The sequence below is a fragment of the Tribolium castaneum genome, chromosome 3 (assembly GCF_031307605.1).
Source record: "Tribolium castaneum strain GA2 chromosome 3, icTriCast1.1, whole genome shotgun sequence".
Classification (NCBI taxonomy): Eukaryota; Metazoa; Arthropoda; class Insecta; order Coleoptera; family Tenebrionidae; genus Tribolium; species Tribolium castaneum.
Window position 1 is genome coordinate 12,986,399 of NC_087396.1, and position 27,812 is coordinate 13,014,210.

The 27,812-nt window shown below is 35.4% G+C and overlaps 1 protein-coding gene across 5 annotated transcripts in view; it reads left to right on the forward strand.

The window, feature by feature from the left end:
* Nucleotides 1–16: 16 nt before the first annotated feature.
* fra (frazzled) overlaps nt 17–27,812 on the forward strand; it is a 31,368-nt gene continuing 3,572 nt past the window's right edge. For 3 of the 5 annotated variants that reach the window (XM_008197597.3, XM_008197596.3, XM_064355746.1), the window contains exons 1-14: nt 17–252; nt 19,924–20,086; nt 20,145–20,281; nt 20,586–21,021; nt 21,074–21,218; nt 22,998–23,158; nt 23,207–23,322; nt 23,460–23,922; nt 23,970–24,252; nt 24,305–24,511; nt 24,560–24,848; nt 24,900–25,264; nt 27,435–27,582; nt 27,630–27,791. In XM_008197597.3, the coding sequence (XP_008195819.1) occupies nt 126–252; nt 19,924–20,086; nt 20,145–20,281; nt 20,586–21,021; nt 21,074–21,218; nt 22,998–23,158; nt 23,207–23,322; nt 23,460–23,922; nt 23,970–24,252; nt 24,305–24,511; nt 24,560–24,848; nt 24,900–25,264; nt 27,435–27,582; nt 27,630–27,791 (3,202 nt within the window). In that variant the 5' untranslated portion in view covers nt 17–125. The remainder of the gene's footprint in view (nt 253–19,923; nt 20,087–20,144; nt 20,282–20,585; nt 21,022–21,073; nt 21,219–22,997; nt 23,159–23,206; nt 23,323–23,459; nt 23,923–23,969; nt 24,253–24,304; nt 24,512–24,559; nt 24,849–24,899; nt 25,265–27,434; nt 27,583–27,629; nt 27,792–27,812) is intronic. The other 2 variants (XM_008197595.3, XM_015981612.2) reach the window with 2 other exon arrangements.

Consider the following 27,812-nt stretch of genomic DNA (forward strand, 5'->3'; position numbering starts at 1 on the left):
AAGCAAACCTTGAAAAAAATAACATGGCGTAGAACAAAATATGGCGGCATTGGAGTAGCAAGCGACACTGGTCAGAGAACTTTTGTGTGTTTTTGTGATAATTAAAAAAAAGACGCTGTTATGTAATGAAAGTGGTGGTTTTGTTGCTTTGCGCTGGCATAAAAACAATGACTTTAATAAATTATGCGTGTTATTGTAAATATAGTTTAGTGATATTCGCAACAGTGGCTTCTATTTTGACGTACACACAAGGTAACAGAATGGTTTTTTAAACAATTATTTCTAATTATTGCGCCGATTTCGTGCCGTTTCATGTATGAAAGTCTCTCCACCATTGGCAAAATTGCGTTGTGGTTAATTTTGGGCACGCTTTACCCGACTGTTGTCGCAAATCACGAGTTTTTTCTTGTTTATATTTTTATTTCTAGTTTTTGTGACGCAACTTTTAATAATTCACGTCGTTGTTATTTATTATTAGAACCGAGTGCGGATGAGTTTTATTTAGAAAAATTTGCGGCGCCCAACAGTCTGCTGCTCGAACCACCTTTGATAACAAAATAAACAAATTGTTGGACGGATTTTCATAATCGGATGTAAACATCGATTTGTGCTATTGTTTATACAGGGTGTTTGGCGGAGTTTCGGTTTTTGGTGCCGATCGCAGTGTGCCGGTCTTACACCTGTCACGTTTGACAATGTAAATGTCACACGCGGCTATTGTTGGATTTATTTTCTTCCTCGTACTAATTAATTTACGGTCTTAATTACGAAAAGTTGGAGAGGAGCAAAGTTTCTTTCGGATAATTAAGAAAAATTTTAAAGTCTAATTTAGTTTTGAGAAAGCCGTAAAATCGTCTTTTGGTCTAATTTAATCCTGAATTTTAATTTGGGATTGTTTTCCAAAATGAAGAGCAAAATCTAATTATAAGAATCAAGTCGTTAATGACCTGAGTCGGGTCTGAGCGGAAGTGAGAAAAATGGGCTATTTTCATATCTCGTATTATTATTTACTACCGTTTAATAATAAATATCAAGGAAGGTGAAATAAACAGGAAGATAAAAACTAAATGTGTCACTTAATTACAACAAACTCAGCCCACGCTTTGCACTTGTGTTGCTAATAAAAGTCACTGTAAGTTGTGGAATGCAAACAGGATACTGAAAGGATATTATGAGAGTATGACATCCAATAATAAACATTCGCGTTATTGTGCACTGTTTATTTAATTTGCTCGGATTAGAAATTATTGATCTGTTCCTGGATTAATCCCGGCTGCCAATTTTACAAAATCATTGTGTGCAGTTAAATAAACAAAACTTTTCTCTCGATTCCGCATTTGGATAAGTTGTTTAGTCTGCCGCTCAATTTGGCCATTTTTAACATTGGTTTATCACAAAGTACGCAATTTCTTCAATAAAGTGAGTCGGTCGTAAATCTTTACATCTTATCAGTTTATTAAGGTGTTGTAATCTTTGATTTTTTATTTCAAAATTTGTAAATATAACTGTGGCGTCATATCTTCTACGATACGAGACAAAAATGTAATCTTCGCCTGACAAAGTTCGTGCACTTGTGTTAATTAGTGAATTAAGCCGTTATCTAATAATTTGAATTGAATCAACCTTCGATAACTAATTGTTTTGTTTTGTACAACCAACTGATTAATTTTCGATTCAAAAACTGGGAAAATTGGGAAATAAACACCAAATATTTGTTTTGTGGCAATCGCTCAAATTGGCTGTTTCAGTCGAAAGTAGCCATTTCGACACCCAGATATCAAAAGGCGCTTTGGTTTCATTCATCAGAATGTCACAAAGTTTCATTATTTGTAAACATTTTGATCGCGGGTGATGAATGAGTATTTTAAACTGAAAAGCTGTAATTGCGAAAAGCTGAACATTTTTGTGATGTAGGTAGTCCCAAATTTGTTATTCGTAGTTTGGTGAAATTATTTCAAGTATCTCACATTATTCATGAAAATTCAGCGTTCTTCCCCGCTTAGGAAAATGTCTGGTATCCAATATAAGAGGCTTGGACATGCTTGGCATTGCTCCGAGCTTGTTATAATTACGACTGGAAAATATTTCAGTAATAATTTTCGTCCAGATTTTTTAATCCAAGCCTCATTGTTATTTATACAGTTGTTGGTAATCTTTATTATTATTTTTTCGTCATTTTATCGACATCGCCGTCATCACCTTTAATTAATGTTAGGTTGCATAAAAGATCTGACTAAATTTATGGCGTCGTAATTTAGTCACTATGGTGGTTTCTTCATTGTTGGGTATAAAATAAATGTATCCTCATCCACTATAAACCAGCTTTGTATTTTATTGATACCGTTAATTTATTTATGAAATAAGTTAGAGGCTATCTCTGTAAAAGGAAATAAAGCCATTTCCTATTCTTTTAAACTCTTTAATATTTCAATACAGTGATAGAGTAGCGTTCCAAATCGATGTTTGGCTTTTCTGAAAGTAACCGAAATTGGGACATGGCTCAAATTCATTCAAAAATCGCCTCGTGACTGGTGGGTGGTAGGTTAAGGTCGCGGCAAAAAACCCAGTTTTTATTTATAACAACGTCGAGGTTCGAATTTCGTGCGTGTATTTTTTATGTGTACACTCGTTATTGTTCCCTTATTGATTGATTGATAGATAATGGTGGAGCTCCCGCCGAACCCCTGACACTCAAACTGTTGCCCATTCCGCATCCTGCTGTGCCTGTAATAGAGATTTATATTCCAGCAGCAGTATCCGCAAACCCTTTATAAAGGCAAAAACTTTTTATGTGTGCATAGAAAATGCGGTGTTCACCCAAGAACTCGTCGCTCTAATATCCCTAAATTTATTCCGCCCTGTTCTAATAAAAAATGTCGTACGAATCAATTTCAAAAATGCGTGTAGTTGCCACGGAACGGGAAAATTCAAAACACCCCTCGAAACTAGAGTTCCTATATTGGGAGAGTTGGAACACTGAATGTCAATTCTCGAAATTTTGTTTTATTTACGTCAGTTGGAATGTGTAAAAAAACAAATTGGGATAGAAATCAGTGGTGTTACACTTGAAATTTGGCGAACAGTCAAATAAAATTTGTCAAAAAATGTTTCCATTTTTCGTCAACTAACTGTGTTTAGAAATGGTTTAGACTGGCAGTCGTCGTCAATTCACTGTTTTTTTTATATGAACTCCAAATTTTAAAAGAGATTTCTTTGTATGTACAAGAATTTACGTCTAAACTCTTCAGCACAAACATTTTTTTTTTAACATTAAGAAATGGTAATCAGCGATGAAAGAGAGAGAAACTGAACCTTTCCTGCCAAGTTTTACGTTTATTATTAACAAGCATTTGGAAAAGTGGATTGTCAAAATAATGTTATGTACAAAGTCTATGAGATTTTGGGAATTTGTCTACGCATTTATAAAATATGTAGGTACTTGAACCCAAAATTGGTTCTAATTTTTAGGAAAGTTGAAAATGTCACTGCTTGGTCGCCTTTAGCATCTACGTGAACTTTAGATTCTGTTTCAAATTATAAAGTTATTGGAAATTCACGATTTTGTTACGTTTTTTATACGAGAACACCTTTAATATCATTTTTTAGAAAATTTAAAAAAACGACAGGGAATATGAAGAGTCCTTGATGACCAATTTTTGGGACGAGATGTTTAACTAAAAATTGTGACTGAAAGAAAAACATTTTTAGCATTGAAGTATGTTTTAAGTTATGTATTTAATATTAAAATAAATATCGAAAAATTTCAGAAATGTGAACATTAATATTGGTAGGTATTCAATTATTTTCTTTTTTTAAATAGCAATCCCAAAATTTCTACGTTTTCTACGTCCCTGGTTAAATTTGACGTTAAATTATGTCATTTTATGCATTTGACAAAAATTATAACCTTGAAATTATTTTCGACATAAACCTCTGTCATAAGTTACTTACAAAAATTTTAATAAAAAAGGATAGAAATATATACCTTATCCACATAATACAAAATTGGCTCGGTTTGACGTTCAGTGTCCCAACTCTCCCAATAAAGGAACTCTACTCGAAACCACAAATGTTTAAACATCGCCATGATAATCACGTCTTGGAATGTATATTATTCTTTTATTTAAATTAAATCGAGCTGAAAGGGATGGAGGCTCGTAAAGAGGCATTTTTATGGGGTGAGATGCTGACATAAATCAAGCTGTGCCATCTACAGGTTCAAGACAGAGCCGTAAATGACGCAAACGTGGGTATCCATCCGGACAATTGGAAACTGGACTTGATCTAATTGATGTGGGCAGATTGGGTAAATTTGCAGGCGAATGGACCAATTAAAATTTTCCGGTGTGGATCAAAATCGACGGTTTTGTTGGCTAAAATAGAAAATCGTGACGCGATCATAAAACTATACACGGAACGGTGGGTGGTGGTTATAAATACTTGAATGAAACTATTCTACACCCTCATTATCTTTTATCGGAGATTTTACGACCACCAGTTAACTGCGTCGAACGTTTACTACAGTTTCGAGGTTTCGCAGTCAATCTAAAATAAGGACCTCTTTTTCAACCCAACTTAAAGATTAGTCTCTCCAAATTACTGTTTTCTTGAAAACTGAACTTATGAATGAAAAATACATTTATCAGTTTCACTGTGGTATCTACTGAAACAATCGTTAATAACTTTTAATAATTTTAGTAATGTTTAAGTTTAAATACCTTTTGAGTGATCAGCAAGAGACTCTTATCTGTTTTTGTTTTTAGTTAGACAATTTAAAGGTCTTTTATATGCAAAAATAAAAAATAGGGTGTTCTATTTAATGTTTTTAAGTTACAAACCTCTTATTTTTTTATTTTCTTGATTGCAGGGAGCTAACAAAAAATTATATCCTTGAAATTTGAACATTCGTCTTTAAAGTAGTGAAAGTTGTACTTTTCTACTAATATTAGTTTTTGAAAAATAAATTAAAAAAACGACTTGATTTCCTTAAAAATAAAATATTTCAAAAACAAAGAAAAATCAACCAGAGTTTAGGCCAAAATCAATAGTTCTAAAGGCTACTTCCGAGAATGCAAAAAATATAAGGTGTTCCATTAAAAAAAATTGTTTGTATTGTAAATTCCGAAACACCCCTTATTTGAAAATAATTTTAGGTGAGGCAGGGGGTTAGTATCTACGGCTTAGGGAATAATTATTTTTTCTAAAACCTATTCTCAGTCTGCAAACCACTATTTTTAGTCACTCAGTTATTCTAGAAGGATATACATTATCAAAAAAATAATTTCAGGTCTATTTGTTTACGAGTTAAATCGCCTGAAATTTGTGACGTGTAAATAAGTAATAAATAAAAAATAAATGTATCAACTTAGTACCATAAAAATTGCAGTCCCAAGATAGAATAGGAATTTTTTGACGAAAAAAATTATTAAAATTTAGATAGTTTTAATCAAGTGGTAAGGAGGCTTCTATTAACAATTAATTGTTTTCACCAGTGTGTTGTTTTTTTAATTTTTTGGTTATCTGACTATCTGTTGCAGTGTTTTTTAATGTTTTAAAAATTCCAATGTTTAAATGTTTTCTTAAGTTAAGTAGTTTCTATTTTTCGGGATATTTTAATTATTGTTTAAAAAATTCTTACACGTTCTTGGTGTTGCAATTTTTATTTTTTTGAGTAGGTCTACCTACCTGTTTGATTTCATTACAAGTATAAAATAAAAATTTATTAGACTTAGGTCAAAATATTAAAGAAAAACTGAATAAGGAGGGTTGTTATTCGGCAAAAAAATTAAACAATAATGAATAAATCTTGTAAAGCAAGATAAACTTACTTGTACCTAATTAAGATAAAAATACAGTGATTTTAGAAATATGCCCTATTTATTTGTTAAATTTCGAAGCTTTTCAACTTCTTCGTTTCAAACGATGAAAATTTTCCAGTTCGAGGAAATTTGATAAAATTAAATTAAATGAAGTAAAATATAGGTACTCGTAATTAGGTTGTAGTAATTATCGTGTACATTAAAGTTAATTTAACAGATTTTTTCGGATTTAATTTATTTAGTTTATTTACGTACTTTTTAAAAATCAGGTTAAATGATTTTTGGACGTTTCTTCATAGACTTTCATTTTGTCTTGAAGATTTATCAGTGTTTTTATAATAACATTAATCCGAAAATTAGTGTAACGTTATGCAAATGTGCGCATCTTGAAAATTTGCTAATAAATCTAAACGTCGGCAATTTCAGTTTCCATTTCAGTTTTTTCTCATGTTTTATATTAATGTGTACTCGTATGTCATAAATATGTATTCACTTTATCCTTTTTATCAAGTCATGTCATGATTAATTTTTAATAATTATGTTGAACGTTTAACAGTTCATTATACAATTAGTACGCGATTTTTTATCACTGTGGGAATCACTTGCTGTGGAATGCGTCGGATTTAAATTGCAACGGTTTGATAAATTCTGGAATAACTCGTGTCATTCCCGTCATAACAAATTGATTTTCCTTATCAAATATTTGTGTTGATGGTCCGTCATGGCCGAGTCCGAAGATTGATGTTTTATTTACGAGCGTATCGTAAATTTTAGGTGTCGGTAAATAAGACTCGTCTCTGTCTCGTTTAAATTGGGTGCGAATTAACCTTTACACTCGGCGGAATACTAATCTAATTATTCGACAAAGATTTCTGTTGAAACTAAATTATGTGTTTCCTGTTGCGTTAAAAGGTGGTGGAAACTAAATTACTGTGTCCAGGTCCGGATCCAGGAAGGAAGCGCACCCACGTGTCTCCTCGCGCGTTCAGCGTCCCCAAACGCCGTCTATTTCTGTTCCAAAAAGCCGAGTTATTTCACTTAACTTCTCTACAAGACTAAATTTACAGCGTTATCTCGCAGTGTGGCTAAACGAGTCTCGGTTACTATTTTAGCGCGCACAAATCATCTTTCTAGTAAAAGAGCTGCGTTTTAGCCACTTGATAATTTATTCCTGTTGTCGGTAATGATTTATGCTCCGTGGAGCACCACCCTGAATACGCTTACAGACAAAAGAATCTCTTTGTGCAAGTCGAGTGGCCGTTTTTTAAGGCCGGAGCCAATAAAAGGAAAAATCCGATCGGGCGAGGGTTGAATCGACTTTATTAGGGGTGGTTTGCTCGGTTTGCCGATTTTTCTCTCCCGCGTTACAATTAAATAAAGTTTTGTTTAGGTGTCGGAAATTTGGTAAACTTTCGGATTGAAATCGTGAATTGGCGAGGCTTTGTCGTCGAAACAATCGTAATTTGCTAACTTGAAAGGGATTGTTCCCACCCTCGCTAAATAGAAACAGCAATTTAAAGTTTCGAGGTAACGCCTGGCTTCGGAACTATTTTTTCGGAGGATTGAATTTGGATATTGGAATTTCGTGACAAATGAGGCTGACGTTTGCTGGTTTTCGGGCCGGATTAAAAAAATTGGACCGGGGAAAGGAAATTTCCTCTCGAGCTTTTAAGTTCGCACGCCGTGAAATAAAATAATAGGCAGCGATACGTAAATGTAATCTCGCTGCAGGAGTTTATGAATAACAGCGTGGATCACTACGTTATCACGTTCTTTTCACTCGTTTTATTACATTGGGTGCATTATCTCTAGCACATTTTGGCGTGTCTTCACATGTCCCGACTTTTGTTCAATGTAGGTGCAAGAGATAAAAGTCATTTGTCATTGAGTTTGCAAGTTTTCAGCTGGATTTTTATCCCTTGAGAGCTTTTCTGACGTGCTTCCGTTATCGGGTCAGGAATTTTCAACACTGCCTGGCACTGCCTTCCCTATAGTGCAATTACATCAACTCTCAATCTCTGTAACTTTAATCCCAATAATAATTTCGTAATTAAATTTAATGAACTCGTCTGTATGAGCCATTTGTGGCCGTACAATTTTAATAATTTGATGGGGCTTAACAAGGAAACTTTTTTAATTGCTTGAATAACGAGCTTCATGCACGTTCAATAATTCTTGCGCCTCTTGACATTTACTCATATATTTCTGTCCCAATTCCTTCGATAGACCGTGACGTTATTGCTTGTCGGGATTCCACTGACATTTCCGAACATCCAACCTAATTCCGTAACGGAATGAGAAAATGTTGTCGAGAGAGTTTTCGATTCGGCGCTAATAATTTTACTGTTTTGTTGTTTATCCGAGAGATATCTCTCAATATTTGATCGGTTGGAAGACCAAGGGTCATTTATTACTAGTTGACAGCTGCGAGGGATCAAGCCGAAGGCGGTGATCTATTGTTTTGCCGTCCGTTAACACGTCAATAATTCCTTTTTTGTTTTCGGCCACGGATGAGCATTGTTTTTTGGTCACGGGTCAGAGCCTTCGACGATATTTGGATAATCGGTTATTAATTACACGCTAGCGTGAACATCATTTATCCAATACTGGCTATCTTCGACGTCAAAAGTGCTTACACAATGAAGGAAGGCATGCCATGTTCAAACATTTTATCAATGTAGTGGAGGAAACTTGACGATACAAGGAAGTGTTTGACGTTCATTGATTATTTCACTAAATGATAATTTTAGATTTATTTTTTTGAGAAATAAATCATGTTTCATGTGCAGTTTCAATTCAAATGAAGCAAAGTTCATTTAATGTTGGCGTGGCCCGACCAAATTTACATAGAAAGAAACGTTTCGTGCTATTACTTTGCTCATTTTTATCTCCGATCTAGATCTAAACGACGCCCAAAAAGACACTTTTACAGGTAAATTGAAAAAATTGACATAATTGATCGATTATTTTTGAAAGCAATTTTAGAAAGTGAACGGTAACTAAATTACGCCTCCACACACTCCAAACTTTAACGATATTTATTACACCAGTTTTTCCCAAGTTTAAGCTTTTGTAGGATTACTTTAAAAGAAGACACTAAATATTGTATTTTTTAAGAAATCTTCCAAAAGAAATTGTTAGTAGTTCAGTGAAAATAGGAATAACCTCAGGAATAACTTTTTTTAATATTGTGTTATTTTATCTTTTTTAAATCCTTGTTAAAATGCTTTAATAAATCCGTAAAACACAAATGTTGCCAAAGTTGAAGGGGTTTTTAAGAAAACTTTCAGTCGAAAATAAACCGTTTCGTCCCTTTTCTAAAAAATAATGTTTCCTTGTTCAAATTAAAAACTTAGATATTTGGTTAACTTATATTAAATTTTACGCATTTTTTTTTAAAATAAGTTTTTCTTTTCTGATAGTTTTTACCAAATGCATTTCTCACACACTGTGGCGGTAAAAATTAAGTGTTTAGCGGATCCAATTTTTTTTTTCTCATGTTTTACTTTGTTTACGAGAAAAGTTTGCTCCTAAACTGTTAAAATGATTGCATTTACGTTTGTATATTATGCAGAGATGTATCTTAAAAATGGCTCCAGAGTCAGATCTGCTCATTTTCGATAAGGGGTTTGATGTATTCCAACATAATACAGTTTCAATAAAATTCATAAATAAATCCGATTTAAAATCAATTTTTGGTATCGGTTGTGAATAAAAGAGAAATATCACTCATTTCCTCTTTGATCTTGTCAGAACGTAACAAAATTGAAAATCTGTTTAACTGTAAGTTAAAATAAGTGGTTTTCTTTTAATTTGTAAACTTGTCAAAAGGCAAGTGTGCCAGAATATTTTTGGAAATTGAAATAATTTTCTCTTTAATTAAATGCTTGTCAGGAGTAGCAGTTGTCTTGTGAACAGCTCGTAATTCGCGATCGTAAAGCCCAATTTAAATTAATTCGGTCTCTCATAAACCGAAATTTACAATCAACAGAGTTGCAAAAGTGACATAACTGTGTCTTTTGCTGGTCATATCTTGTGATCCGCGCCAATTAAATCGTCTCTTTCCCAGTACAGTTAGACGAAAAACGACTTAATTTGCCCGATTCCGTAGTTTATTGCCGCGCTTCTGTGTTAATTAACCATGTATTCCTCTTTTATGCGCGATCATAAATTATTCCGACATCCGCACCTGAAAAGTGGTAACGCAAATAAAACCCTCACACATCATAATAGTCTGAAAACCCAATCGTATGAATTTCTACTAGCTTTGCACGTTTTCCATCTGCTGACAGCCCAATTGAAAACTCGCAAACTCCAGTCACGACAACAATTTACACCGGGGATAACGCGAAATCGTGTGATTTGTGCGCATTTTTCACGACGATTTGATAGAGCAACGGCCTCGTCAGGCGGCGGCGGCGGCGGACGTCTCATTTCCTCTTTTTTTCAAATCTTATTTGGTAAAAGTTTAAAGTAAATTTGCACAGAGAATCACGCAAACAGTACGAACGGAGACTTCAGCCTTTCTGATTGATTCGGAACTAGACGCGGATGCGGAATTAAGAACACGATCGTGGAGCCAAAGAAAGCTTTGTTACATTAAGGGGTGGGATACGAGGAATGGGGCGGAAAGGCTTTTTCTTTAAATTAAGACGGTTCACGAATACTCGATCGAGGAGTTTTCAAGTCGCCGCCAAGGGGCTCTCAAGGTATTTCCAGGTTCAAAGTTCTGGCTATACAAGAAGTTTAACTGCAGATAAACATTTTTTGAAATTTTCAATTTACCACAAACCCACAAAACAAAATTTAATTTTTCGAACGATTTGAAAGCAAATCTGTGACTCATTTTGGAGAAGTGCTTTGCCCATTCCTCTAAAATTTCAAAGTTTCGCAATAAAGACACTTCAAGACCCAATTTTACGATTTTCTGCCCTGTTTTGTCAATAGGTCTAGAAATAAGTACGTTTTTTAGTGAATCAAATGAAACTTGTATAAAGTTTTCTACTTTTTTTGTCAAAATATATACAATGAATTTAGTGAGTTTCTCGATTAAAAACGCTCTAAATTGAGAGAAATCACAAATACTAAGGTTTAAGTTTAATTTTTGTGTTTCCTAATGTGCTTAATTATTAAATCATTAATAAATTATGACTATTTTTATTGAAAAACTGTCTAAGTTGGGTGAAATAGACAACGATCGGTAGTAACTGCAGACTCAATTTTGGTATAGATTGATTTATTCGTTACTATTTTTCTTATTTTTTTTTATAAATAACTAAAGATGAATACAATATTCCACAGTATTGACTTGAAATGTCCTTTTGTTGTTCATAATTTTAGTATATTCTAGTCTTCTATTTTGTTTCCTCAACTTTAAAATTTTTTTACCTCGTTTTGGACAAATTTTTGAGAATTAATTGTTAAGTATACAGTAAAACTTTCTAAATATTGCGAACTTGCAAGAATGATTTATTTTAGACGACTTTATTTGTTACGTTTCCTATTTTCATTACCCTACTAGTGAGTTTTTAAGTGAAAAATAAATCACACTTGGAAAATATTAATTGTTAAATACAATATGATGAATGCCGTAGAAGTTCGGATTAGCAATAATAAAATATTGTTAATATTGATAAGCGCTTTACTTTATTAATTTTAGTTAAATAAACCGATTTATAAGTTGAATTAATTTTTTTTCATCACTTTTTTTGATATCGTTATCAGTTTATTATAATTTAGTTATGTTATGTGAGTAAAAAAATAAGACAAATTATTAATAACAACTGATAAAATCTGAAATCTATATGAAATATCTTTCCGGTAAGCAGGAGGTTCATCCTTCCTCTCATCTATTTGGATAGGTGAACAGGTAATTATTATATCATTTAAGAAGTAACGATTTTAAAGAGAAATTAACATAAAATTATAGTCGATGAACAAGCTTTGTATTTCATGAAAAATTTAATTTCGTTTTTTATAATTAGTAGATTTTTTTTGGGAATCAATGAGAGCTCAAAATCTCTAAAATCCGGGATCTTGGATTAATCTCTTTTGAAATGAGAATAAAAATGATTTTATGGGAATTTTTGAGAGCAATGATCGGAATGTATGGACGAAAGATAAAGAAAAATTTGCAAAATAACCAGATTTTTTTACAATATGCGCTTTTATTCATCTACATTGTGAGATATTCATGATGAACCAATTTTTATATTATGTTGTTATGGAAAATTTAATTGGAATTGTGTGTAAGGGTATACAACGGCAATAATTTTGAGGAGCAGCAAATTGGGGTGTAAATCCTCTCCATGATCCGGGGTTTTGAGTTAATCACCGGAATTTGTGGGGCTGGCGTCATGTAAATAGTTGCGAGCTTGCCTTGGATATTGACACGTGATTGTCATTCTTAAGGATCTGATAAACCTTGTTCGAACCAGATTCTTATTATTGCATCGTAAAAACTGGCAATTACCTGCCGAGATTGTCATCGTTTTCATTTAGTGCTCGTTGATGTATTTTGGTTAAAGGACATGGATACTGGTCCTGCAAATCCTAATAATACCGGTCTCGATAAATAATCAGTAAATTATAACGTTGTAATATGAACAGATAATTTATTAACGACGTAACCACTTTATCATGGCCCTTTCTTTACGGTGGGCGGCAATAGCGCATTCATTCATATGAGGCCGTCAACTCATAATGAATCTGAAATTAATTTATTGGTACTATCTATTATGTGGACGAGGACGATTATTATGTTATTATTTTTTGCCTTGATTCTAACACCTGCCTGGCGTTTTGCACATGTGGGCTAAAGAGAAACCGATTATGCTAATAAATCAATTAAAAAATGCCAGAATTATGCATTCTCATTTTTCACAGAATCCCGCCTATGCGGCGGTTAAATCATGTTACGTCACATAATGGGGATTACCTTTCTTTTATTACAATAGAAAAAATTTAAAAAACCACTAACATACTTTACGAGGTTAATAAATCTTACTTGCGGTAGTGCTTATAAATTTTCAAATTTATATTTTTGAATTTTACGACCACAACTAATAAATTAACGGCTTTTATATTGGTCGTGCAGTTCCTGATGGACATTAAATGGGTAATACTCGAACCAATATTTGCTTTGATGGTGTGCCTCGGGTTTATCATATAAATGTTATTAATGTTAGTTTTAGCGACACAAAATAATAAAGGTAATAAATGGACATCGATAATGGCAATTAATTACTCTATTAAAATATGTAATTAATTTAAATTGGAGCCTAATTGTGGTTTTTGCTCATTTATCATTTATCTTTGCCATGGTCATTGGTGAAACATGAATATTTTTCAGTGGGCGAAGCCACCTATGATTGTCACTGTTTTTCATATTTTTATTTTATAGCCATTTCATACCAATTTTTATTTTTTCGTAAAATCTAGCGATTTTTAATGTTCAAAAACCATTCCTGAACTGGATAAATTAAGAAAAATATGCCAGCCAGTTTAGAACAACGCATTTCATACCAAATTTTCAGATTTTCTTTTTTTGTATATACCACTTTGGAAAAACTTTCAATGTTAGTGATTTTCTAAGTCAAAAAACCCTCTAAATCGCGCAAAACATTTCTCACATTTTTGATTATTTATTGTTATTTCTTGTTTTTTTTTTGGTATTTTTTATCAGTTTTTGTTGAAATTTCATAGAATCTGTGACCTAAAAATTGGAAGTTATTTTTACCTCTGATCTGCGGTTATCAGCTTTTATCAGTTTCGTTCAAATTAGGTTTAGGAATTGGCGTAGGAATGGAATTATGGAAAAAGCTCCATACGGGGGAGAGCTAAAAGCTCTCAAAAATAGGATTCAAATTTCGCTGATTCAATGTAAATTTTTATTTGATTCAAACGAGTGAGTTTTTGCAGTTGTTCTCATCTAATTTTTATTTAAATAAAACTACACAGATATCTTGAATTTCTATTATAATAATAATTTAACATTGATTTAATGAAACGACATTTATCATAAGTTGATTTTTTGGAATTTTCGAGTGAAGAGGTCATAATTTGTGTCCATGAACCATGCATCAAAAAAATTTATGACTTTCCTCCATGTCTGGCGTATTTTATTTCACTTTTGCTCAAGTTGCACCACACGTCACCATCACACTGCTTTCCTGACAAGAGCAAAGATTAACTGAAACGTAACTGACATCTCCGGAACCGGATTTTTTCCGACATTTATAAATACGGTACAAATAGAAACACAATAAATCACCCGCCCGCCGTTCGTAAACCCATTTTTGGGGTCGAAATGGATAATTTCCGGCCACATGCGTAGCGCTCGCTCCGGCGGCGACTCTCCGGAGTATTATAATCAAGCTTTCTCGTTGATTTTCAATATCACTCCAAACCCTTGAATTTATATCTGACCCGTGCAGAGAAAGCTTATTGAAAGTTAAGCTTTAGAGTTCGAGGATTTAGACGAAACTTTCGCACCCGGGGGTCGTACAAGGTGTGAAAGTTAATAGTTCTCGGGAGCACTTCGTTTTTTACGTGATGTTTGCGAAATCCCTGAAGGATTTAAACGCCGTTTTTCACGTCAGGGGCGTGGGAATCAGCATCGGGAATGTAATTGCGGGATTAATACATAATTCAATCAAGCACAAGACGAGATAGTGGAGGAAGTGACTACCTAGAAGCACTATTGTGTTGAAACCATATCACTTTGCCCATCGAGGAGTGGAAGGATTGTTAATTCAGGGACACGGCAGTCGGTCCATTCATATGTCACAGCATTCGCCACATTCTTCCACCGTTGTACACATATTGAAGGATTTAATGGAAAGACCAGCCTGACGCTGCGAGAATTCTAATGCTGATGAAATTTACATGTATCCAGGGAAAAACGCCGTTTGCTTGTTGTTTTACTTCCCTTTTGATTTATGTGAATTATTAAGTTATTGAAGTATCTTGTTCGGTTGTTTGTGCTCTAGTTTCAAATATGAGCCGTTCGTAGTAAATATTAAATAACAAAGCCATTGCTGGAGGAATTCTTCGCTGGTGCACCCGGGCTGTGTAATTCGCATTATCTAAGCAAACAATAACGAGATCTCGTTGGGTTTAATTAAAACCATAACCATATTGCAGCTTCTCTAATTTGAAACTGAAAATTGTTTAGAGGCGTCGAAATGCGCGTCTCGCCCTGGGAAACAGCACCGGTGCCTTAGAAGCGCTTTTTTAAATTAATTACTGCAGGTTTGGTGTTGTGTGTTGATTTATGCCCCCGAATTTGTGCTAGTAGGCAAATAAAAAGTTGATGGCGTGTTTTCTGAGTGGATGGATTAATTAGGCGCACAATAAATTTGAAAAAAGCTCGCATCTGCTAAAGCAGGAGCCTGTTTAAAATGCCATCTGTGTGCATCGAGAATTTTAATGATACGTCACTGTCTAGCTCTAATTACAATAGCGAGATTTTTTCCTAATTATTATCAATTTATTCAGGTTAATTGGCTCAAGCATGAATTATTCCACTTATTGGAAGCTCGATCTGATAAAAGGGAGGCGCCCAATGATGCGGCAACTGAAACTTGCGACTTTTATCGCGATTATGGAGGTTTAGTGCCGAGACAGCCTCGTACCTTGGTAGTTTTCAACCGAAATAACGTGCTAAAAATGAAATGCTCGTGGGGTAAATGCTCCAAGTTGCGGCGGGTTTCCGCCCAACCCACACCTGCATTTTGCTCGTTTTAAGGTTTACATAGGCTGCTTGGACCAAGACCAACTAGAATTATTGAGTCAAAGTCATCACCCAATTTTAGGTCTCGTGCCGAACAAAGCGATGGTTTTTTGCGGAAAAATTGAAGTGATACAATTGTCCGTCTTCAATTTCATCGCGAGTGTCTTCATTGTCATTCGCTCCCGTTATTAGCATTCAAATGGGAGAAAATTGTGCACCTAATTGAAAATATAATAGGACATTGTTCAGGATTTCTAAACGACATGCAAAGGCGTTTTTCGCTGCGCGATTTGTTTTTGCGTTTTATTCATGATTGGGAATTAAATCGTGGGAAAATCAGCTTTATGTATAAATATATTTTATGCGAGTGAATTGCATAAATGCAGCGTTTAAATTCAAGCGCATTGCAATTGCTAAACTCCGGTCAAAGTACATGGCTAACCAATGAAATCCTCAAAACTGTCCAACTATTGATCACTTTGTTTGGGTGCAGTTTACGTAAGTTATTTTGTTCCTTATCTTAACGGTCTTACTGACCCATACAAGTATTTTTCGAAATGCTCGATTGGCGCTTGAAAAAACCTACCTGCTTTTAATCGGATAAATTTGCTTGAATAAAATCGCGGTAATCGAGTTATTCCGTGTCGGTTACGCTTTGGCCGGATTGCATCGCCTCAATTTTTCTAATTGAAAAACTGGTAAATATGCAAATATGATCGATACGACTCAAACTCTTACCTGGTCTAGTAAGGTACAAAGTCTACCCAGCCGCAGATAATTGTGGAGAGAAAGGCACAAAAGGATCAATATTTGTTGCAATATTTATCACTGAGACGCTCGCCGGCTCCTTTGTTGCCTAACGGCACCCCGGCCTTTTTTACCATCCCTATTAAATTATTCATTTATGATAATGGCCCGATTGATTTAATCTCCAATTAGTATTAACATACAAAAGTGCAACGTTTATCTTTTTGCGCAAATAAGCTGCTAAATTACAACCAAATCGACTGCAATTATCGTGGCGTTGTAATTAATTCAGTGAAATTAATCGCCCCAACATTACGTTTTACTGAATCGCCCAATTAATCGCAAACGCTGGTTTAAGACTTTATAAAAGGGGGAATTACCTTTCAGAGGAGTAATTGCCGGGAAAGGGTTGCTTTGACAACAATTAGGCGCGTGAAAAATTAACCGGAGATTTGCATCTTGCAAACTTTTAAACTTTGGGCCGTCCCCTGGGGCGATATTTCAACCTCAACCAACCAAACCCTATGAATATTTCATTTGATTTTTATCTCATTTTTGTAAAATCGTATACAGGGTGAGGTGGAAGTGCCTATTGAAAAAGCGATCTGGACGTGTGTGCTTAATTAGATATTTTTGAGGTGCCTTGCCCAGCGGCATTGTATTCAGCGGGCCCATTGAATAAATTTTTGTAACACCACATATGATTTATTGTGCAATCTCGCTGTACGAAAATAACATTCAATTAGAAGCAGCAGGCATTGTAATTACGATTCGAAAATGGCGTCAATAAATCTTGTCCCGGAATAAATTAAAATATGAAACTAAAAATGCACACCGAGATGTCAGATCGTTGATAAGAAGCGTAGACCTCTAGTCCTCCCAACAGATGTTTGAATCCATTATACTCCTCGACAAAGGGGCATTTCAACGCACCGCGTCATGTTAGCACAGCAATATATCGCATTTCTATTGTGCATGCCATCCGGTTTAAAACAAGGACCTATTAGACACATGATGCTGAAAAAATGAACCGGAGCGTGATCGATTTTTGGGCACCCTTGACCGGAAATTGGTGTCGTGTCGAAAGTTCCGGGTCATGTTTCAAAAATGAAACTTTTATATTATACCACCCTGGAGGGAAATTCGAGCCATAAAGTCGGAATTAAAAGAAAAAAACGAGCCAAGGTGGGGGAGGGGATTTTTACAAGAACACGGCGAGTTATTCTGGAAACGGCGGACGTTCAGCAGACGGATTAATTTTCCTATGACGTAAAAGTTCACTTCATTAGCTTACTACAGCTCCAGTTCAGGAGAAGGGTGCCCAACTTGCATGAACTTAATTCACGTAAATGAGGGCAAAATAATATGAAGAAAAATCGCAGCAGCCGTTACTTTTCTCATTAATGAACAAATTGAAATTGTTTACCAGCTACTTACTACTTGAATAAAATAAGAAAAAATGTTTGTTTATGTTTTTGAATCTTTTACTCGTTTTAAGTGATAAATTCTGGTGCATAACGAAAGCACCAAGATCCATTTTTCGAAAACTTTTTTGATATGCATGCAGCAAGTTTATAGCGCATTTGTCTTCAGGGTTAGACAAATTATGTATTAGATGGTTTTGTATGAAGTTCTATTGTTTAGGTACTATTTATTCTTACCTGTTTCGCTAAGATTTAGCTGTTTTTCGTAAAATTTATCTGTTTTTAGCAGCAAACTTTCTCGTTCCTTAAAGAGTCTCAAAAAGGGTTTAAACTAAGGCAACAAAAGCCTTTAGCTGACATATTTTTTCCCCAAGCTAATAGAGCGAAACAGTTTTCGGACTTTACGAACAAAATTTCTGGTGTTATTTTGTTGAAAAAGCAACTGTTTCGTTACAAAAATGGAACCAAATTATCATACAACACTTCAAAGTATTTTCAACTCTTCCTTCATCCATTTCAAAAGGGTTTTTCGAAGCTATTCATAAAAATGGGGGAGTTTATTAAGAACGTCCTGAATTTTTTTTCCTTTAGCTTTCTTTAGGATTAGTAACAAAAGTTTTTCTTTAAAACTTATTTTAATACAGTGAAACCTCTCTCAACGGACCCTCTGTATAGCGGACGCGAACGAAAAAAATCCCCATTTACATTAACATATAAATTTACCTCTTACAACGGAGAGAATGAAAAAAAATGGTGGCGCAAAGAACGTACATTTATTTCATGGACTTTGTAATAATGGATGAAAAATTCTATACCGAAAATGGAGAGTTAAATGTCGAGGAGTGTACGCAGTTTTTTTTAGAAAAACATGATGAAAAGATTGATGAAGATGATAGTGATAAAGCGGAAACTTGCCTTAGCACCACAGTAAAATCATGCTGTCTGAATATTTTGCGTCTGTTCAAAAAATATCTGAGTTTATGCGTCTTGTAAAAAATTATTGTCTCCTAAAAACAACCAAACAAAAACTGAAGATTTTGTAAGGGATCAGTTTATTTATTTTTTTTATTAAAAAAAAATTGTTATAATAAGTTTAACAATGAAATGTTTATAATAATATTATTATCATATTAAAATTTATCCAAGAATTCTGCGTGCGAGTAAAATATTTTTTATAAAATATATTTTTGCTGCTGTTTTAATTTGAATATGTTTTGTGGGCAGTTCAATAATAATTAATTAATACGAAAGATACCTGTTTTTAAATATTAAAATTGCCTACCTCTTATTAGTGGACAATTAAAAATTCTCCATCGGTGTCCGTTGTTGAGAGGTTTTACTGTGTTACTTAGGTAATTACGTTAGAAACCCTCACACAAACAATAAAAATTGTTAAGATAAAACTGAATCAAATTAGTTTTATGATACGATTTAAAAAATTTAAAATAATATTTTGAGTCCGGTAGACTTGCCCACACGTAAAATTAGTCATCAACTTTCTTGGCAATACAGACAATATTAATTTTTATATCGGACTTTTAAATACACTTTGATCAGGTTATACTCACCGGAAGTTATACTATGTTTTAATGAAAGAATTTCTATCCAATTATTTCCAATTTTTTGAATCAAACGATAATATTATTGGATAGATTAATTGAATTGAAACTAATTGTACGATGGGAAGATTTTATTTTATTGTACAGTTTTACAATTTAGGAAATTGTTTTCTCTTTGATGTTTTTTGAAAAATCGTGCTTATTTTCGTTTGGTGGCGTAAATTAAATAAAATCTGATCACGCAGAGCCGTAATTATGCCACAGAGCAATCAGTTTATTCATTATTCCGTCCACATTTAAAATTCTGAGCCAGTCTAGCTCGGACCCCTGCCCCCTATGACACATCACGTCTGACTTTTCATTGATTGGAAATTTAACAAATGTACACATGCTGAGATAAGGGGTCAGCAATAAATAACGATTTACCGATAAGAGCAACTGTTGTCCCACCATATGTGGGCCAATTTTCCAATTTTGTGTATTCCGAGGGTTGACCGGACTCAGCTGTCGTTACCGACCATTTCGAGCGGTAATAGCCACTCCCTGACTTAATTTTTCGTATTTTACGCCCGTTTTAAGTATTTGTTTACTTGAGAGTTTTACGATTCGGGCGAATAAAGCCGGTGTTTTGTTCGTTTCAGGTCATGTGCTGGAGTTTACGGTGGAGCCGACGGACACAGTCGTGGAATCGGGGCAATCGGCCGTTCTGGACTGCGTCATTAAGTCGTCCCATCCAGCCAGCGTCCTGATCCAGTGGCTGGACCAGGACCGCCAAAAACTGACGTATTTGGGCGATCTGTACAGGTATCGATTCACCAAAGATGAATTTAATTAAACCGTCTACGACTCGAATTACTTCTAGGTCTCAGCTTACAAACGGCTCACTGTATATAAATAGCGTGTTGGAAGAACAAAGATTGACGGGGACTTACCAATGCATGGCTTCGCTGCCGAACGTCGGCTCCATTGTGAGCAAAGCGGCCACGCTGAATGTAGCCAGTGAGTAGAATTCATTTATTCAAATTACGGCGAAAAATTCACAAACTTTGTCGCCTTCACCGAATTAATTTCATTTACATTTCGGCAACGCCTAATTTGGAATTAATCCTTTGATTAGCTTTGCGGCTTTTCAAACTTTTCACGAAGTTCCAAAACAAACAATCCCGCCATTGATCAGATGATTTATTTTTCGGGCCTGAGCTTATCATTTGCATCGGGATAAACAGCAATTTGCTTCCAAAAGGAAAAATTAATGAATGCGCTCCCTCATTTTTCATGACGCGATAACTCATAAATATTGAAGGTATCTCGGGCTTTCTGGAGGAGCCGCGCGACCTCCGCGTGTACGAGGGCCAAAGGGCCCATTTCGCGTGCCACGTGGTGGCGGCGCCGCCCGCCAAAATCCGCTGGCTGAAGGACGAAAGGCCGCTGCAAATCGACGAGCTTCGGATGACTTTGCTTCCTTCCGGAGCGCTGGAAATCGACGAAGTTGCCGAGTCGGACCAGGGCGCCTATAGGTGCAACGCCACCGGCCTGAATTTGTACAAACTGAGCAATAAGGCCACGCTGACGGTGAGCGGGGACCGGGAAGAGGCCCACTTTGTGCCCCCGACTTTCATCGCCAGGCCCAAGTCGGCTGTGGTGGTCGAGGGGCAGAACGTGTCCCTCGACTGCGCCGCTAATGGATATCCACATCCGAGTATCACATGGCTGAAAGATGGGTCGACCATCGACATGACGTTAGTTGAAATAGGCCGATTTGCTGGACTGGGGTTACACTTTTTGTTGCAGTTTTTTGGATAGTAGGTTTAGTAAAGTCGGGTCAACGAGTTCCTTACGAATTACTAATATTAAGGAAGAGGATGCCGGGACTTATCAATGCCGAGCTGCGAATCGTGAAGATAGTTTAGATGCATCCGCCACAATTCAGGTTCAAGTGAGTTTCCCCGCAGAATCAATAAAATTGCATTTTGGGAGATAACTGTCGTTATCGGGATGCATTTGCTGCAATAGGGCGAGACCTTCGGTTTATTTATCGGATTTTTTCACGTTTATGCAAACATCACGCCCTCAGACAGACAAATGTTTTCGCATCATGTTGCTCTCACGAGATAATAAAATACGTTGTTGGGTTTGATTTTTCCTCAGGATCTTGCAGTATTTACAAGTAAATAATTTGTAATCACAATTGGAGTGTTTTACAAAACAGATCATGGCGTTATAAAATATTCCAAAAAACAGACTTTATCGCAAATTAAAAAATAAAAATGAGATGATAATTTGAGGCCATGGTAAAATTTTGTTGGAGACACATTTTTTTGATAAGAGAGTCAAACGTGCAGAAAATTACATAAACTGCTCGCGTATTGTTTATGCATTTCGATAAAAAAGTTGTTATCTAATAAAGTCTGTGCCTAAAATTATAAAAGATTTGTTCTGAAAAGTTACGGCGATAAAAATTTTAAGTTTTTTTGTACAAATAAAAATTTTGTTATTGTTTAAAACAAATTTTTGTTTAAAGTTTGTTTGCTCTGCAGTCGATTTTTCAGAGGTGTAGTGTTTTTATTCACCACAGCATACATAAAAAAATTCCAAAAATAAAATTGTAACAGATATTGGTGTTTTTTAATACAACAGAAGATAACGAACTCTAATTATTCAAACATCAATAAATTCTATCAATTTTCGAACATTGGAATCTGATAAAAACAAATCAGTAAACATGTATCTGCTTTTAACTTCAACATTATTTTTATCAGTTGATTTTCTCTAAATTCAGGAATATCCTTAGCTGGTTTTCCATCACTTTAGCAAACCCAGTTCTTGTACAAGTTCTCCACAAACGCAAGATATGTAGTTCTGAAAACTAAATTAAAGTTCTTTGTAATGTCACTACACGTTCACTGGGTTTTTAAATGATTTCTATATTTTCTAAAACAACTTTTAAAAAATTACCCTGAATTTATTTCAGAAGTTTTAATTTTTCAAAAAAACGTGGTCATGTCTACACTATTTTTTTACTTTTTTCAAAGACTTTGTTGTGTATTGTGTACTTACTACTCAGGCTTTTTCTAGAACTCTTCGTGAATTTTTTATAATATGATTTGTTACGACTAAAAACTTCTTAAAACTCATTAACTACGACGAAAATTTTAAAAATGTAACTCGTCTATTTACTAGTTCTTTTTAATGAATATAATGAAATTTTTGCCTTCTCTAAAATTCTGCCGCCCCCGGCTTATTTAGCTCATACGAGTATGTAAATATGACACTGATACCACCGAACAAAATTAAACTTTTAGTAAATAATGATCCACTTCAATTTATTGTTTATTTACTTTTTGAAAAATCTAATTGATTAATGATAACGTGCATTAACAACGTGATTGTTTTTCACGAATAATATTTTTGTTTTTTGTGTGTTTTGTTTGAAGTTTTTTAAACTATGTATTAAATTTTTTTGACCAAGACAATAATCTAAAAAATTACAGGTAATGAATTAAATTTAATTTTTGTCAAAAAAAATTGTAGGAGTTTCATAAAAATAAAATCAAGTTTTATTTTGAAAACACGTTTACATTTTTGTAGCACCAAGTAGCTTCATATTTTTGTTCTGTCTAGTCTTAATTACAAAAAATTATTGTATCGGAAACGATGGGACTGTTTTATTTTTAGTTGATTTAATTTCTCGTATTAAGTAATGGCGATATTTCAGGTGCCTCCTAGGTTTAGGAAAAAACCCCAAGACAAAATAGAAAATGCAAATAAAGACATTGAATTAGAATGTAGCGTTTACGGTAACCCTGAACCCAAAATCAGTTGGTTCAAGGACGGGGAAGCTATCATTTCGAACGACTATTATCAAATAGTCAACGGGTACGACGATATTTTCCTCCGATATTCTGTTTGATGTTTTTATTTCAGTCATAATTTAAAAATAATGGGCCTGATGCCTTCCGATTCAGGTATTTTCCAGTGTTTTGCCTCAAACCCCGCCGGAAATATCCAAGCGGCGGCCAGCTTGAAAGTGCTAAATCCAGGTTAGTATCGTTTCAAAAATCAATGTTGCATACAATATTTAAGTTGAATTTTCATTTATGATTTATTTTTATTTCTCCCGTCCCGTTCCTCGTCCCCGCTTGATTTATTACTAACTGCATGGTGTGTGCATGTGTAGGCCCGAAAAAGCGTAAAAAATCGAAAAAAAATCGCGACAATCCCATCGACCAAATGCAGTCCTTCACTCTCTTCTCCCACTTGAAACCCGACAGTTCCGCCCGACTTGGCGATGTAGACTTTGGTCATTTTGCACGCCGTAAAAATTTCATGCAAGACTCATCTAGCTCCAGTCAGACGATTTACGATCCTCAAAGAGCTTTTTCCTCGTTGAAAAGTAGCGAGTCTTACGATAATATTAACTTGGGTGATACTCAACATGCTTTTTTCCCTCCCTCTTCCACGTCCATTACAGCCGAAAGCTCGGTTGCCAAAACAACCGAGGGCTTCCCGGGGCCTCCGCAGGACCTCAAGGCCCCCATCGTCAAGGCGCGGTTCGTCACCTTAAGCTGGAGGGCCCCCTTGGTGAACAGCGACAACATCCACACTTACACTGTCTACTACAGGCAGGAGGGCAGCGAAAGGTGGGTGTTCAGTCTGCGGTCCGCCCCACTTTAACTTATTTATTTAGGTGGCGGGTGCAGAACACGAGCAGGTCTCGACTCGAAGAAATCAACATTGCGGGGCTCACCCCCAGTAAAGTTTATCACTTTAGAGTGGTTGCGATTAATTCCGTGGGGGCGGGGGTGTCGTCTGAAAGTTTGACAGTTACGACGCAATCAGAGGAGCACGTAGCGAGTGCTCCAACACACTTTGTGGCCTATGCGACGAGTCCGCGGACGATTTATCTGAATTGGCGCCCCCCCGAGACCCCCAACGGCAATATTTTGAGATACATGGTGTATTACATGGAGGTATAACTTGTAATTTTTTCTAATTTTTTTTTCTTTAAATTTTCTATTTAAGACGAGTTCTTCGGTTGAGCATAATATCGATACGACTGAATTAAAGTACCACCTGGTCGGTTTATCGGTCTACACTGAGTATAGTGTTTGGGTGGTTGCGGTAAATGAGAATGGACCAGGGGCGGCAACTGACGAAAAAATCGTACGAACCCTAAGTGCATCCCCATCGGAACCACCCTCTAACATTACTTTGGAGCCCACTAGCACGGTACTTTAATTTTTTGGGGGTGAAAAAGGTGCTAGTTGTTTGTTATAGACGGTTATAGTCCGGTGGGAACCACCACCGCCCGAGTACCAAAATGGGGTTATAACCGGTTATAAGTTAAAGTACCGGAAACAGGGTAAAAAGGGCGTAACCGTAACCACCTCAGCCAACGAGCGATTTTACGTTCTAAACGATTTGGAACGAGGCGCAGAGTACCAAGTCAAATTATGGGCGATTAATGTCAATGGTACTAGCCCACCAACCGAATGGATCACTGTTGAAACGTACAAAAACGACCTAGACGAAAGTCGAGTACCTGACTTACCTGGGCCTTTGAGAGGTACCAGAAGTTGGTACTATTGTCTCTTCGATTTCTAATTGTTTATTTTAGTTCGACCAACTTCCAACAAGTTGTACGTTCTGTGGACGCCACCCTCCAACCAAAATATCCGGGTCCGGAATTATATTTTAGGCTGGGGCAAGGGAATCCCCGATATGTATACGCAAGAGTTGGACGAAAAAACCCGCAGTTATCTTATCGATAAACTGGAGGCGAATTCCGAATATGTTCTGAGTTTGAGGGCTGCAAATCAAATGGGGCCCGGACCTCCGGTTTATACAACTGTGCGGACTCAAGATGAGCCCCCGCCTGAACCGTCGCCCCCTTTGATACCCCCGGTGGGGCTCAAAGCGCAGATTTTAAGTGCCACGTCCGTTGTGTTGTATTGGACGGACACCACGCTTAGTAAAAGCCAGGTTAGTAGAATAAACATTGTATAAGACTCGGGAGATTATTGCCTTCGTTCTGGCAATGTCGCAGTTGCTTTTTTGAGGTGATTTTATTGATCCCTACTGACAAAATTTGACCCAAAAGGTTCCATTATTTTATACAAAAATAACGCATTGTAAAAAATGATAGAAGTTTTCATTGTTTTTCTTGCTTTTCGAACCAGAGGCGGACTAAGTACCTTGCGGTCGCCTTGAGCCCTAAATCTTTAAGAGGGCATTGCCTGAAAAAGCCGATTTAGTTATCAATTTTGTAGAAATTATTTGCTCTTTGATGGTAACTGGCTCAAAAATATCAAATCTAAAATCTCTATTCTAACGCCAAAAACATTATTATTTAAGCACCAATTTACTTAAAAACAATTGTTTTTTTTTAATTTCTGGCTTAAAACCGACAAAACTCATGGTAAAAAAGATAAAATCGTTTAGACTCATTTATGAATTTTGTATAAATTATTTGCTTTTGATGATAACTGACTCAAAAATGTTTAAACCTGTAGCCGGAAACCTATTGTCGCTTTACTCTAACGCGAAACCATTATTTAGTACCTGTTTAAAATCGATAAAAGCTTGTAGTCAAAAACATAAATTCGCTTAAAGCTTTTTGAAGAAATTTACTCAATCATCAATTTTGTTGAAGTTATTTATTTGATTTTAAATAATTTCTGGCTCAAAAATGTTTCCGAAAACCTTAAATTGCTTTATTTTTTTGAAGAAAACTGGATGAAAACAATTCATTTTGGACAATTTCTTGTTGAAAAACGAGGAAACTGTTGTGAAGCGACTAAAAAAAACAACGATTAATGTTATACTTTGGTTAAAAACGGCTTATTTCGGACGTTTCCTTGCGTATCGGTTTGATGCTTTAATTTTTCTTAGTAGAAAAGGAAGCGAAATGTGAAAAAATTCAATTTGATCAATCGCTTTTACATCCTTCTATTTAATCTGAAATTAAATTGTGTAATTATAGAAAATTTAATTAGAGATTTTGAGTAATCGGATCTTTAGTTCCAAATTGATCAAATAAAGCGATTCTCTTTCAATGACTTTTGACCTGTAAATTAGATTTTTGCAGATAGATCAGTAATAATTATTATTGTTCAAAAGGTAAATAGGTACACTGCCACTTTGCATTAATTTGCATTCTCGAATAATTTGAAAACTTCTAAATACTTACTACTACTGATACGAAAATAAATTTTATTTACTCAAGACGGTAGAAATTATGTAAAAATCATTGGAAAACTATTTTATTCTGAAATTAGCTTGTTTGCTATTCACTGAGAAGGGTGTAAATTTTTAGAATATTATAAAGCATGAAATAGGAGCGCATTTAAATTTCTATCGCTCCATTATAAAGATTCGTTCTTACGTAAAAAAAACCTATTTATTTTTTGGAGCGAGGTAGAACTTGGAATAAACTGTACGTATATCTAAATAAGAAAAATTAACAGACTTCTTCAACATTACAAACAATAAGAAAACTTTTATATCAATCCCGATGTCAACTGCATTATTTGAAAGATTTTGTTTAGTCTTTAGTTATTTATGTATTAAGGGCGTAAAGAAGCTTCTATGGCCTGAAGCTGTAGGACCATAAAACTGCGTTACTACCGCCATACATATACTATTTTATGCACAGATTAAGTTTTTAAGTCAAATCTCAAAGTTCCGGCGGCTGAAACTGTCCATCAAGTCGCATTACTTACGAGTAGTGTCTGAAAATTCGAAATTTATTTACGAGAAAACTTATCGTGAGTACAAGAAGCATCTTTGATGTTTAATTGACCTTTCACTAATGCTATCTAGGTGATAAACAGAGAGACGTTTATGTTCAGGTAAAGTTGACAATAATAGTTTGATTAGAGTGCATCTATGCATAAAATGTGTTAAGAAATACGATAGAAGACTGATCTACAGTTCGACGAAATTTTAAACGAAGATTTTTGCACACAGATTTAAATTTTTCTCAATTTTTTGTTCAGTTTTGTTATCTACATAAATTACGTTTATGGGCTCAAATTTTTAGTGCCACGAGCTCCCAGTTAATCCGCCTCTGTTTCCAATATTTTTCAAAATGAAAACTCGGGGATCAAAAGTAACCATATTTTTTGTTGGAATTACCGGGAGTGTTTTTTAGTTCGTGCGGGACAACCGCTACTACGTGGTGAAATACACCGCCGAAAGAACGATGCGAACTCGCACCGTGAACGTGTCAGACCTCAACGTGATGATCGACGACCTCAAACCAAACACACTTTATGAGTTTGCGGTGAAACTCGTCAAAGGTTTGTTTGCTTTAAAAAATGACATTTTGAAATTAACTTAAAATCAGGCCGCAAGGAGAGTCCCTGGAGCATGGTTGTGCAGAACGCGACATGGGAATTGGCCCCGAACGCGTCCCCACGGGACCTGGATGTGCATTTAAAGGAGGACGAACCGCAATTGGTGGAATTGACATGGCAACCCCCTAAGATAACCAGCGGTCGAATAACAGGTTGGACCGAGTTTATCTTAA